At 40.1% G+C, this 14,925-nt stretch overlaps 1 protein-coding gene across 1 annotated transcript; it reads left to right on the plus strand.

Annotated features, from left to right (window-relative positions):
• The first annotated feature begins 1,550 nt into the window (after positions 1-1,550).
• Positions 1,551-4,187, plus strand: cited4b (Cbp/p300 interacting transactivator with ED-rich tail 4b). Its single transcript, XM_014974278.2, has 2 exons — positions 1,551-1,742; positions 2,544-4,187. Exon 2 carries the CDS (start codon positions 2,549-2,551, stop codon positions 3,338-3,340), a length of 792 nt encoding a protein of 263 aa, XP_014829764.2. The 5' UTR covers positions 1,551-1,742; positions 2,544-2,548; the 3' UTR covers positions 3,341-4,187.
• The last annotated feature ends 10,738 nt before the right edge of the window (positions 4,188-14,925 follow it).

Raw genomic sequence — 14,925 nt, forward strand, 5'->3', positions numbered from 1 at the left:
ACGACTTGCAACTAGAATGTGATCATCTTTAGCCCCCTACAGAAAGTCTGCTTAGGGCTTCATACCAAGCTGAACCAAACCTGTTTATAAGCACTGTGAGAACACTGAAACTGGATAACTATGCTGAAAATGGCATGGCATATACTTTGGAGCTTTCTGTTGGCGCAAAACTAACATGTTGACGTTGTTTTTTTTTTTAGGATCGGGACCACATGAGAATGTGAAAACCATGAAAAAGAAAAAAACAACGACTAAATATGGACTGGTTAAGCTTGGTTTGGACAGTTCTTCAGTGATAACAATTTTTTTTGATATCTGAAAAGCTTCCTCTGTGAAACAAAGAAAGAGATTCTGCTCCCATCAAAATACAGTGCATTGTTCTAATGAATAGAGTATTATGCATCCTCTCATGTGAGCTAAATATATTGTTACACCTCTATTTTAAATTGATGTAATGATGTGACTCAGTTGAAGAAAATTACTATTTGATGCAAGGTTTATTGTTTTCTTGCCAGAAGTCTTTTGCAGCCCCATTTTCTTGTCTCTAAGAATGAATAAAGAAGGCTTACCAGAAACTTATGTTAATTCTGTGTTTTTGTTTGCACTGCCTGGTTTGGTGATTTTCTCAGACAGTCTCCACACCTGGGAGTGGCTTACTACGACATTCGTTAACCGGACAATGTCACACAATGACAAACCAGTGCCTATAGCTGCTAGACAAATTCCCATTACAATGGACTGGCTGGTTTCAACCAAAAGTGCTTTCATTCATTTGCAACTGCAGGAGAGGGGTCGTTGTCCTAAAGTGAGCAATCAAGACACTCATGGGTATGAGGAGTGGATGTGCAGACACTCACTGACACACATGCTCAGGCATGTAGAAAAACACACGTATGCATCTTGAGTCACGTAAAACACTATGAATGAGGCAAGTGAACGTCCACGAGTGGCTGTGGTTACCCTGCAGCTTGCAGCCTGAGTGGCTTAGAATAGCACAGAGGCAACATTCCTCTGCCCTCCCTCCGCAGCCAGCCAGCAGACTGCTGGGTCACATGTACTAACAGGGATCTCATGGATCTTAGAGATGAAGTGTGAATGCGCTCACAAGGGCAACAAGCTTCCAATGTAAACATGTGTAATGAAAAGTAAAGAGCATGTCTATCTATCTATCTATCTATCTATCTATCTATCTATCTATCTATCTATCTATCTATCTATCTATCTATCTATCTATCTATCTATCTATCTATCTATCTATCTATCTATCTATCTATCTATCTATCTATCTATCTATCTATCTATCTATCTATCTATCTATCTATCTATCTATCTATCTATCTATTTCACTGTGTGTGCAAACAATGATCTCTAGAAAGAAAGAGTGAGGTGGATGGTATTTAAATTGACTACTGTTTCCCAACTCTCCAACGGCCCCTTTTTTCTTTCTACGCCCATGCACAATTATATCAAGTAGGGCCAATAGGAACAAAGAAGCGCCAGCGCCGAGGCTCCACCTCCCCTCTGACTTGCCTTCCTCTGAGCTTTTTAGATGTACATAATCCCTGAGTTGACCCAGAAAATAGGCAGTCGTTTCAAGATCTGATGCTGTAGTCTTTGTGCGCACCGTCCCCGCTTTGAGCATGAAGCGTAACCCCGAGGAATACGTCCTGTAATCCGGAGGAGCTTCGCCTCGCACGGGAAAACTGAAGTCGCGCAACTTTGAGAAAACGCAGCGGATACGGGTGAGTGTTTAGTTTTATTTAGTAATCGGATTGATTTGTTGGAGAAATTGGGGGATTTTTTTTTCGCTGTTTGTTGGTCTCCGGGACTCGTGTTGCTGCTGCTCCATTGTTTGGATTCCCTTGTTTCAAAGTCGATCACAACAAAACGGAAATATATCATTCTGCAATATCGAATACAAACATTTAAACAAATGTAGTGTTTAGATGCGGAAACCTAAATATGAATAAAACACACACAAAAAGCAGAACCATGTGTTTAATTGTGTTTGCACGCCTCGTTGGGTTTTGTGGTGATTCAGCTGTTGGGGAGATGTTGCATGATGTCAGTGCTCTTTGTTGCAACCTTACGTGCAAGAAAATCTAACAGATATCCACCTCAGCTGGCGTGCATTATAGGTGGGATTTAAAAAGCGGCGTTTTAGTTTAGATTTTTCTCGGTCTGAAAATGCGCCCCTCGTATGTTAACCTGTAATTTTAAACCTGGGCGTTATTTCCTTTGGCACAAAGAGGAAAGCTTTTTGGAGATTTAAGCGCACCAGCAGGGTTTTGTGAGTGTGTGTGTGTGCTTTCGCCAGCAGGCAAAATATCCATACACGTTTTGTTCCGCTAGGATGTTCCCATATTACACATTTATAAAGGAGTTTTGCCAGTTTACAAGAAGTCCTGCATTAGATTAAAACAACCAATCTCATAACATTGTTTATTTTTAATTAGATGACATTACATCTAAGTAACAAACCTGCTATAAGAGTTTTGCTGCTTGTCTGTTCCTAAATTACACTGTTTTCTGCTTGTATGCAGGAGGCATGGGAGATCATATGATGATGTCCATGAATCACAGCTCAGCAGGCACTGGTCTCCACGGTTACAGAATGGGCATGAATGGCGGCCTGCAGGCGGGTCACCAGCAGCACGCCAACCAGCAGGGCATGAGGGCGCTTCCCAACGGCCCGATGATGCACTACGGAGGCAACCAGGCCAGCATGGAGGCCATCATTAGGCAGCGCCAGGGCATGGTCGGCGGGCCCATGAACGGACAGCTCAACGGAGCCCAGATGGGTCATCACCAGATGACCTCTGGTAACATGATGTACAATGGACAGCCTCAGCAGCAGCAGCAGCAGCAGCAGCATCACCACCCTCAACAGCAGCAGCAGCAGCAGCATCATATCCACCCACAACAGCATCAACAGCAGGCGCCGCATCCACAGCAGCAGCAGCAGCAGCAGCAGCAACAACAGTTCATGAATGGAGGGTTAACATCTCAGCAGCTCATGGCCAGCATGCACCTGCAGAAGCTAAACACCCAGTACCATGGACACCCACTGGGACCTATGGGTGGGAACCACATGGGGCCTACAAACCAGTACCGCATGAACCCAGCTCAACTGGCTAGCATGCAGCACATGGCCGGACCGGCACTGGCCCTAAATGGAATGGACGCGGATATGATTGACGAGGATGTCCTGACGTCACTAGTCATGGAACTGGGCTTGGACCGGGTCCAGGAGTTACCAGAACTCTTTCTGGGCCAAAATGAGTTTGATTTTATCTCAGACTTTGTGAGCAAGCAGCAACCTAGCACTGTTAGCTGCTGAAAGGACCTTTGTTTGCGATGGGCCACACTTGGAGGAGGAGGTGAAAGCATTGTCCAGGAAGGATTTGGTTTGGTTTTAATTTCATGAGCACAGACCAGTACAACTAAACTGAAGTTGCAGTGCTGGATGTGCAAAAGAGAACTCTGGATATCCACAGCTTGTGTTTGGTTGTGGCTGGAGACCGTTCACCATCCTGGACATGAATGTAACTAAGAAATCCTTAAAATCTCAAAAGCCACTGAACAATACTATGACACTATGTAGCCTCTAAGTCTGGACTCTCTACAGTTTACCAGTAAAAAAGGTGTATTTATTTATTCCTATCTGAGAAAACTGATATACAAAAGAGCCACCTTCTCTGTTCATGGGAATCCAAGTGGTTTTTATGATCTTTTTTTTTTTTTATTTTATTTTTTTTTTTTTTTAAACAAGTTTGGGTAGGAATATGGAAATTCAGGTCCTCTGCTCATGGACTTTCCTATTCTGTTTGGCTTAATATTAAAATTATTTCATTAAAGAAAGCAATGCTCATCTTATCTTTAATCACAAAAGTGATAAAGTGGATCATTAGTGATGAAATGCACACTTTCAAGTAAAATGCTTAACTCTTGGTAAAGTGCAGCCTTTTTAAGATGTGATGTTCTAAAAACAAAATCTACTGCTTGTACTGTATGAAGCTGTAAAACTCCAACATGTCCACACTGTTTGTGTTCTTTTGGAGATGTAGAACCGCCTTAATCATGCAGATTTTTATTTATTGGTTGTTTATATTGTTCAAATTTTTTTTTCTTTTGGTGGTCTTTGTGAAAGGGGGTTTTGACGATCAATAAAAATGGCCTGGATAGAAGTGTGGCCTGCCTTTCGATTCATTGCTTAGCTCTTCCTATTGTTAGTAAAAGTCAGGGAACGGGTGAGGGGACAAGACAGATATTTTTCACTAGACTTGGCCTCAGAATCCAAGATGGCTGCCTTCATTTTAAACTTTTTTTTCCATTGTTGTTTCTTTGGATTGATGTGATTGACCAACTTGTCTTTATGGCTGCAGCTGTTTTTAACCTCTACATTACACACTGCAGTTCATTTGCTCCTGAAAAATGTGTTTTTACTAGAAGTGAGCTTTTCCTGGTTAAATAAAGGTCTTGCATAGTAAAAGAAACTAACATTTCTTGTGAGAAACAACTAACAGCAGCCCAAACACAACTAGTTTGAGAACCACGGTTCTGGATCATTCATAGTTCTTGCCCATTCTCATTTCTGTTCAGTTCAGTTTCCATAGGATCCAGGACTTGACAGTGAGATTTCTACAGATAAAGGCTAATTTTTGTGTCCGGTGTATATTATCGCTGTTAATTTGATTATGTGTTTTTCAGTCTTTGCTCTTCTAAAAAAAAAAAAAAAAAGTGATGACATATTTTGTTTAATTTCAGTGTCCATTTGTTTTATAAGACGCTTTCCCACAGGTATTCCACATACAATGTGTGTTGTATATTCTCACCAGACCAAAGCAAGCAATTCCAGGAAAAGTCCTGATGGAGTTTAGCAAACCCCACATATTTACATTTTTCATGGTTGGGTAGAAACAGCTTTTTTCCTGCAAGCCTCGCAGGTGACCAGTTGACTCCTAATGGTTTGTTTTACGACACTTGGTGAGTCTAAGGTGTCACTTTTGCTGCAAACCTCTTCAACAGTGAGCTTTGCTTCTTTTACCTCCCTTAACATTCAGAATGTGGTGCATTCATTTAGATTGAAGACAAAGGAGAACACATTTGGAAGTGCTGCTGAGAAATTTAACTCCAACTTTGGCTAGTTCTAAGAAATCTGATGGAATTTCAGGTTAGCATGTAATTCTTGCCACTGAAAATTTGGAACGATTATGTTTCTCTACTGTTTACAAGAGGAAAGTTGTGATTGTTAGTTGAATTCTGACCTTGTATTTTGGGTAATTATACCCAAAAGTGGATTTACCTTTATTTGGACATGAACTCTGATGCCACCATAAAGTAAATGTCACAGTAAAAGCAAAGGAGCTGAGTTAAGAATTTTGATAGCAAAAAATGTTATTTAAACTAGGATGTCTTATTGCAAACAGTCCTAGCCAACATAGATAAAAAGTAGTTGAAGAATCTGCCTATTGGCTGTGAGCAGTAAGTTAACAAAAAGTTTACACTATTTCAAAATAGCAGTCATTTAGCTTGCTGCCTGACTGCCAGTTCAGCCTCAAAAGCAACCGCCTAATATAATAGAGTTCATTGTGAAATGAGGGTAAAGACACTTTCTGTGGTAGCAGAGTTGTTGGAATTGTTTTGTGACTCCAGGCTGAGAAAATGCTTGATTGAGGTCGTGTTGGGAATGTCATCATCACGGTTAGCTTTTTCCACACTGTCAACAGAGGCATCTTTAGCAGCATCGTGAGTAACAAGGAGGGAAATGAGAGCAGCGCTGTAAAAATAGTCCTAGCTGATTGTTCAAAAATTATTTTTTTTTCTTTTTAACTCGGCTCGCCTCTTAAAGCAAACCCCCTTGGCTCAATTATCCACTTGTGTTCATAGCCGGAGGGCTCAGTTTGAAAACTGCATCGCTGATGACACACATTGAGATGTGTTTGGCTGAACGGAGGGTTTGATTTGGGGAAAGTGAGCATGTTTCCTTCTTTAGTCTAACATTGACGAGAGAATGGCTCGTAAGTAGGCCAACAGTCTTGGCACGTTGCTCATTGACAGTTGCAGGTGCCCAATGCCAATCTGGAGAGATGGTCTTCTGGTGTGCTGGCACACACTTAATACTATGTCTCCTTGTATATCTCATAATTGCATGCTACTCTTTGAGCTCTTTGTTTTGCCCCAATTAAATGGTGAGCTTTGGTATTTTGGTTGTAACTCCATAGGCGGACTGTTAACTGCGCCGAAAAACCCTGTTTGCTTTCCCAATCCCTTGTTATGACTGCCACTTGCTTCACCGAGGCCAGTCTAGACGCAGGCTAAGCAGGGTGGGACGCTTGCAGTTACTTCTGTCTTTTTTTTTTCAGCCCACCCACAGCAACTGCTCGACACAACAGTGTGTCTTCCTGTGGTAGCTCGCTGTTCTCTCTGTATAAGTCAGAGACCCAAAAGCCGCATACTAACAGAAAGGCAAAATGAAAGACAGAAGACATACAGTAAGAAGGGGGAAGGAGAGAGAATGTAAAGAGTTCACTATTAGAAATTAGCTGGAGGGATTTTCTTCATTTTGACTACGTGGGGGAATTTTTTTTTTTCTCATCTGGGTTTTTCCCACGAAACATCTAGGACTTAATTCAAAAGTCTTCCCTGAATGTCTTCACAATGCATTTAAACATAAATCTCCTTTTCTCTCAAACCAAAGAACTGAACATTTGCTGCAGGTCTGTATCAAGTGCTGTCTAGTTTTATTTTTTTCTCTTTTCCAGGCTCTGGTCCAGCTGGTGCCAAGCCTGAGCTCACGTTAATCTCCGGCCCTGGCGCCAATGACAGATAGGTGGTCATTTGCTGTTGTCACGCATGACCAGGTCTCCCACATGTCCACACACACACTGAATCTGTGCACAACCTGATCAAACAGGCTAAGAGGGACACCTCGGTATCAGTGTGTATCCAGGAGAGAAGATAAAAGATTTATGTCTCATCTCAGCTCATTGTGATCTCTCCCTCCCTTCACCTGAAGTGTGTTAAGTGGGCTGCCTTCAATGCTACCAGTAAATGAGTAAATCGGGTTTTGCAGCTGTGACAGTGTGATTACATTAACAAGAGCTGTCATTATTTTTCCTCAATGCCAACGAGGGGGAAATTTTTAAAGAAGAAAAGCTGAGTTTTGTCAGATGAGAAGTGATGTGTCATAGAGGAAAAGGTTCCTGTATGTGTAAATATTTTGTGAAGAAGGCACGTGTTTGAGCGTGCCTACTTCACCATGGCAGCTAAGGGTTTCCCCTCCTCCCCCTGTTTGGAGTGCTTTTTGTTAACCTTGCCTGCATGTTTGTGTTGGCAGGGGGCAAATAAACAGCAGCTCCCTCTGGACAGGCAGGGTTCACAGTGTGGACATGTTGCTCAAGCCGAACTTCCTGATTTTCTAGCTGAACAGTCACCTTGTGTATCCACTTGACATTTGGTCAGTGTGCTGTGATCTTCCCTTTTCTTCACTTCAGATGAAGCAGTGACCCAAGATCTACATTTAAGTAGTTGTAACACCTCTTATCAGTTGACCATAAATAGAGAAACACAGTTTTCAAGTTATTGTTGAATCACTTACAGTGCTATGACAAAATACTTACAGATGCCAAATTGTCTAAATTCAGTCACATGGTTTCCTAAGATGAATGGCCTGTTTGATGCCATGCCACAGTATCTCAAAGTTCAAACTTTACCAGGCCACTCAAAAGCTTCTTGTTTAGTTCATTCATTAAAAGTGAACTTGGTGTGCTTCAGATCATGTCTTACCCAAATGCACCTGAGCTTAAGGCCACCAGTTGATGGTCGAATGATCTGTTACAAAACTTCATTTCTAGCAGAGCCGCAAAATCTGTAGTTATATTAATTATGAAAAGTTGACCAGGTTCTGAAGCAGGGAAGCAGTTCAAGATTACGAGATGACTCTGCACAACAATTTTTGTCAATGTTATGTTCTTTTTTAAAAATAATTAATTTTACACTAGATGTAACCACATCTTACACGAGTTCCACTTTTGTTTTGTCAGTTTACTAAATACTTCCCTTATAGTCCTGGGGATCAGCAAGATGTTTTGGCAAATGTCAGACGAGTTTTTGCGTTCTTTTTTTTTTTTTTTTAATCCTAGCAAGTCTCCCATTGATGCCAGTTTTGCCCAGTCTCTTTGTATAAACAATCACCTCAAATGCTGCATACATTAGATTTTGTTCAGGTTGTTTTTCTTTTTCTGTGACCTCTTGGATGAGTTGATGATTCACTCTTGTGGTTGGTGAAACATTTGTGTGACAAAAAAAAAAAAAGGAAAAAGAAAAACTCCACAAGGTGGGTAATACATTTTTCCAGCATTATACATCTAGCTATGTCTCAGTGATATTTTACCTCTGGAACCTTGACAGTAATAAAATAAATAAAAAATACTGATTGTTGCATGTTGGGGCAGGTGACATAGATGTTGCCTAGTGACTGGGAGCTCCTCCTCCAACCCCCTTACCGAAATCTGGGGTTGAGTGAGTTGTCAGCTCTTTGAAGTCAAAGGGAGGTGGTGTAAATAATTTATTTGCCTTCGCACAGCTGACACTTCTCGGTCTGGCTGGCTGAAGCATCAAGGTGTCCTAACAATGTTAAAGGTGGTAAAGACTGAAGAGTTGTGCAGTTTTTAACAGTTGGCTGAAACGGATCTGGAGCTGCAGTTTCGCAACAGAGGCAGAAAGGAAGATGTTAACCCTGTTACTATTACAAAACACAAGGAGGCTGATAGAAATCAAACTGATTCAACCACCAAAAACAATCGTTTTGTATTGCAAAATCAGCACAAAGTGCCTTTCAAAAATATTTGCGTCTCTTTAATTTTATTTTTTTTTTACCTTTTGACTAACAGTATGCATAACTGTGACAAAGTAGGACAATGATACATGGTTGTCAATAAGCTTAATCCAACTGGATAGGAAGCATCTGCAAGCTTCTCCAGCGCTACCATAGTTAGCTTGACTACCTCTTTGATTAATGCTATTTTTTCCCAGACAGGATGCTTAAATGATCAGATTGAAAAGTTCACAGTTGTGCCATGTTCTTGAAATGGTGGGCGATAGAGGTACTGTTTTACAACCTGCTTTAAGATTCCCCCCAACTTTATCCCTGATCAATCTTGCATCCTCCTTGGTTGTTGCAATGTTCGTTGTAATGTTATCTGACAAATCTCAAAGTCCTGTATAATTTACATTTTACTATGTGCACTACTTTGTGTTGGTCTATCACATCAGACCAGATTAGAATGCATTAAAGTTTGCAACAGATAGTGAAAAAAAAAAAAAAAAACTAGGTTGCATGAGTAATTTTGCAAGATGACGTATTTGAAGTATTGCCTCACAAAAAGTGCTCTTTGTTTCAAACTTTCATCAAAGGGCTAATAGAAGTTCAGACTGTTGTGTTCATCTCCTGCACTTTCTGAAAAATTGCATTTGACCTGTTTAAAGCCAGCTGGGAAATTATTTGGGCCGACCCTGGGGAAGAAGATTCATAGGGATCAAATGGAAGCGAGCAGCTTTAACACAGTTTATGTTCTGTACACAGTGTCTTTGTGAGCAGGGCTTAAAGCCTGCTTGCTAATCTGGTGGTGACAGCGGCGAGCACATGCTACCAAAGGCCGACTAATAAGCAACAGGGGGTGGAGTTACACTGAGCAGCTTTTACAAGGCTTGTTGAATGTTTACCTGGAAGTAAAACTGGTGGTGTTGCATCAATGCGTTTATTACGAAACGGACACACAATGCACACAATGCTTTGTTTATGTAGTGTTTATGTCAGTTTACTTTGCAAAAATCCTTATAAATCAGCTGTTTCAACAATTTATCTGTGCTTTTTTTTATGCTTCCTTATTTACATGGGTGCTCTCTTTGCACCTGCTCTGGTCTGTCAACAGGCTTCGTGCAGGGAGATCCCACACAATAATCTTTTGAGTTTTTCTTAATTTTATTTTTATTAGTCCTGTTCTAAAATCATGACACTTCTTTACAATGACGCAAACGTCAAATTATGAGCCACTGTTTTATCTTTGAAAGGTAATGTAAATAAGAGGTTATTTAAGATTTTTTAAAGTACTTTTTCTGCTTTAAATAAGCCATTCTCAAGGTTTAAATTAAACAAACTTTAATTTAAACCTTGAGCATATTTTTGCAAACATGGCTGTAAAATCTCTTTCGGGCTTGACCTCTGATTCACTTTGTTTTAATGAAATATCTGACACTCAGGAAATTCATTCCTGTGAAAGAGCTCTCTTACAAATTTCTTACAGTTGTTGTGTTGTTGTCATTCTATCATGATAAGTAACTTTAATCAGATGTTAATATCAGAGAAAGGTAACCTGAGAAAACACGAAATGCAGTTCAAAATATTGATTTTGTATATTTAAGATTAAAACTATCCACACCAGTCGACTGTACATGAAGAAGTAATTATCTTCCCTTGAAGATCACGACTTGACTGTGATTAACCATTGATCAAACAATTTTGAAACTCTTGGAAGGAAAGCTCAGTTCAAGTTCATGAGCCGCACCCAGGTCTCATTACTGCCAGACCTGCAGGATCAAGAAATGACCCAAATAAAACCTGTCTGACGTGAATTAGTTAAAAGATCTAAAAAAAAACAAAAAAAAACAAAACAACACACCAAGCCCAGATCTAAAGAAATTCAAGAACAGACAAGAAAGAAAGTCTTTCATATATATTGGGCTGCAAAGGGTTACAAATCTGGCCAAAAGGTTTTAGGATAGCTAGGCAACTATAGTGAGAGACATCATCTGTAAAGTGAGAAAACATGAAACAGAGGTGAATCCTTCGAAAACTGACTGGTCTATAAAAACTACTCGAAGAGAGCATCAGCGACTCATGCAGGAGATCACAAAAGAACTCAAAGTACCTTCACTAGCCTCAGCTGAGGTGTGTTTATTGTTCGTGATTCCACAAGAAGAAAGAAGCTGAGCCAAGCTGTACCCATGGGAGTCCAAAAAAAAAAAAAACACACACATGATAAAGTCTCATCTCACATTTGCTAAAACAAACAAACAAACAAAACATCGTGTTAATTTCTCAGACTTTCAGGGAAATATTCTATGAACTGACAAGAAAAACATGACATGTTATGGAAGATGTGCCATAAGACATTAAATCAACAGTCAAACATGGCGGTGATAATGTGACGATCTGGGGCCGGTTTGAAGACTGACGGCTGTAAACAACAAATTCTGTCTTCTACCTGAAAAGCCTGTCAGCAGTCTGCCACCTCCAGCTGACCTGAACTTGAGTTAAGCAGCAGGTCAATGAACCAAAGTACACCTGACCCGAGCAACTCAAAACAAACCAACCACACACATAAACATGCCCACCAAATTTCAAAGTCTGGACATTAAACAACTCATTCATCCACAGAAATACAATGCCGTGGCTGGTATTCAAATAACTGTGCAAAGAAGAGTGAGCTAAAATTTCTCCACAGATATTCAAAAGATGCAATGGCATTTGTCACAAATACTTGATTGTATTGTCTCTACTGGTGACCCACCCAAACAGGTTTTTAGGATGCAATCCTATTTTCACACAGGCCAAGGTTGGTTTGGTTATTATTATTCCTCTTAATAAATGGAATCACCATTTGCAAATGGCTGTTTGGGTTTACTTGTGTAATCTTTGGTGTTAAAACTTCTATAATTATCTGAACCAATTGTATGGACAAAAACATCAAAAATCTATTGAAAATTTTACAGTATGAACATTAATTTATACATAAAGACAGCTGAATGTTATTTATACTTAACATACAACAGTCACTAAAGATATATTAGCAGAGTAATTGAAAAGTATGGCGCACCATTGCTGAAAAAACTCATGAAAAACAACACAATGATAAATTGCTCAGAGCTTAGAAACCTTTTGGAACTGGAAGAACACCGAGGCATTTGCACTCACTGGATTCTCAACTGAAGATAAGATAATGAAATTGGCATCTGATTTTTTTTAATTTTTGGCCCTGAAACTCCCAACTCTGAACAGCTCTGCAGAACACATGCCAGGCTTGTTGAGGAAAAGAAAAATAAGGCAAAGTAAAGACCTGAGAAAGTCGTTTATCTTTGTCACAGTTATGTCTGAACTGCAAGCCCACAAGACTTCCTTTTATACATAGTGAAACTGTTTTGCTGTTTCATAGAGTGTCTGACTGTTGAGGCAATAACGGCGTTGGGTGAAGGAGCTCTGTAGAACAATAATGGTAAATACTAAGGGCAGGATTTCCCCAGAGTATCACTATCTGATGACAAGACCCAAATGAAAGAAGATTGGCAGCTGACCAAAGGAAAAAAAAAAATTCCAATGTAATGTTGGGAACCAACCTGAAACCTGAATTTACACCCTTCACAAAAACAACAGGCACCACAAGGAGCTGTTACTTCTATAAAAAGCACAAAACACTGGCTACTATTACACATCAACAAGCGCATGCATCAACCACGAGCTCTGAGCTCGTCACATGTGCTAGAGCATAACAAACCCAGCACAGATTGTGTGTGTGTGTGTCTGTCATATGCTCACGTACACAGAGACACGCATTCATGCTCCTCACTGTAACAGCCTTGGTCACTGTTTTCAACATTATGCGGTACGCTTTCCTGTTTTGACTCAGCGGGTGTGGTTGAAGTCTTCTGTTTGCACAGAGTTGCTTCACTGGAAGTTATTTTTTTGGCCACGTTTTCAGTGATCATTTAGTCATCTAAGGACAAAATCTACCTTACGACTGCAAGAATGCTTTTATGCAGATGATGGGTGGAGTCCGTACGTTGGCTTGATGTTCTTTTCTGTTCACCTAACTCAATTTAGAAATGTATTATACCCCTCAATTGAGAAAAGTGAGGCATATATTTGTTTTCAGCCACCCTGAACCAATACTTCTGTTGAACCTTTGTATGTCTTCTTTGTGCAAAGTTGATTAAGCTTCATCAGATTGGATGAAATACCATTTGTGATGAGCAAATTTTAAGTCTTGCCACACATTCTCCACAAGATTTTGGACTTTGAATTGGCCTCTAAACAAATGTGCTTTTATCAAAACCATTCCATTTCAGCTCTGATTGTGTGTTTAGGTTTGCTTTCCTGCTGGAAGGTGAGCCTTTGCCTCGAGTTCTAGTTTTCCTGTGTTTTGCACCGTCCAATTTCCCCGTCTCTGCTGAAGAAAACTACCTCCAGAGCGTGATGCTACCACTTGTCACAGTGAAAATGTTCTGATCTGACCACCTTCTGTCATTTGACCCAAATAAAACCTGTCTGACGTGAATTAGTTAAAAGATCTAAAAAAAAACACAACACACCAAGATTTATTCTTCTTTATGAAAGCATAAATCTGGCCTTTATGCTTCCATAAAGGCCAGATTTATAAAGAGTACAACTAATAATTGTCCTGTTCACACATTGTGCCACATGAGATGTGGATCTCAGAGCTGCCATAGGTCTGTTGGCTGCTTTTCAAATTATTGTTCTTCTTGCTGGGCTTGTTGGTACGCTATGTGATGTTGAAAAGCTCCACTAGTAAATTAGGTGACTTCTCAAGACCAAGCTAGATTTTAGTCATGATTATCAGGGAACAAAATACAAAATACATTTTCAAACTTTTGCTTTTGTAAATATTTTGAAAACTATTTATTGATTTCTTCTTCCTTCAGAATTAGATTGGTTTTGCATAAGATCTCAGGAAAATACATCAAGTTTCTGTAGTTGCAACTAGAGGTGTGCCGATCGATCGTTCACCGATCATAATCGGGCCGATTTCCGTGAAAAAGTGCATGATCGGTGATCGGCCATCATTGGCTCTAGTTGCCGATACCGATCATCTCATTTCCAACCTGCCTGTGCAGCTGGTCTCCTCTTTCCTTCACACTGCGCAAACGCGCAGCAACAAATCCTAAGCGATGTGGATCTATAACGCACTGAGTGAATGGGGAAGTTTGCGTGTTGCGGCGGAAAATTAAAGCAGTGGGGTGAAGCAGGTCAAAATGCATCAACACAACGAATCTAATACGACATAAAAACAGTGCCACACTTGACGGAGTTTGGCTACATCGAGGCTCACTGCAGTAAAAAAGACATACGGAGGATCAGATAGCAGGTAAAGCAGCGCACAGCTACAAACACTCATCCGGATTAGCATGACGGTCAGAAAGCTAAACAAATAACCTGGAAAATTATTTAAGTCTTCGAGCTGCGATGTAAGACGCTGGTTCTGCTCTCGCTGTTGAACCGCTGCTACGCTACAGGTAGTAATATTTCACAGACGGAGCTTCGCTTCTGCTCCACCTGGTAGTGACTCTCACACCGAACCTGCTTAAAGCTGCAGCATCTAACCTAAAAAAATTACATTTTACATACGTATGAAAACTTTCGCTGTCCTAACATGAGACAGATAATCTCTGAAAAAATAATCGATCTCCTCCCTGTTCTGCATAATTACTCCGCTCAGTCAGAAACAGCCAATCAGAACTAGCAGTAATCAGCTAGCCGCCATGCTATCAGGAAGTTTTCATTCAGTAACTCTGGATTGTTTATTGTAATGGAACCTGTTTTTGCCTTTGAATGTTTAGTTTTATACTTGAACTTCTTGGCAATGTTGAGAGGTTTTATTTTGGCTCTTTGCATTATTTAGCCTCTTCAGAGCCTTCATATGTTATCAGTCTGTTAAATGTAGTATTATCAATAGCAGTACAATTTGCACAATGCCTGTTTTGTTTAGTTTTCTTCTTGGAAAAAGTTATTAAAAACAAGTTTTTGTCTAAATTAAGGTGAATTCATGGTTCCTTTTTCCACATAATGTAACCGGTAGGGTTTATGATAAAAAATAAATAATAATTATGTGATCGGTATCGGTGATCGGC

Source organism: Poecilia mexicana, unplaced genomic scaffold (assembly GCF_051168715.1).
Source record: "Poecilia mexicana isolate PSO_F unplaced genomic scaffold, ASM5116871v1 scaffold_16, whole genome shotgun sequence".
Lineage (NCBI taxonomy): Eukaryota > Metazoa > Chordata > Actinopteri > Cyprinodontiformes > Poeciliidae > Poecilia > Poecilia mexicana.

What these genes read in the sequence shown, in the direction of transcription:
- cited4b (XM_014974278.2), top strand. Translation starts at nt 2,549, where the DNA reads ATGGGAGATCATATGATGATGTCCATGAATCACAGCTCAGCAGGCACT.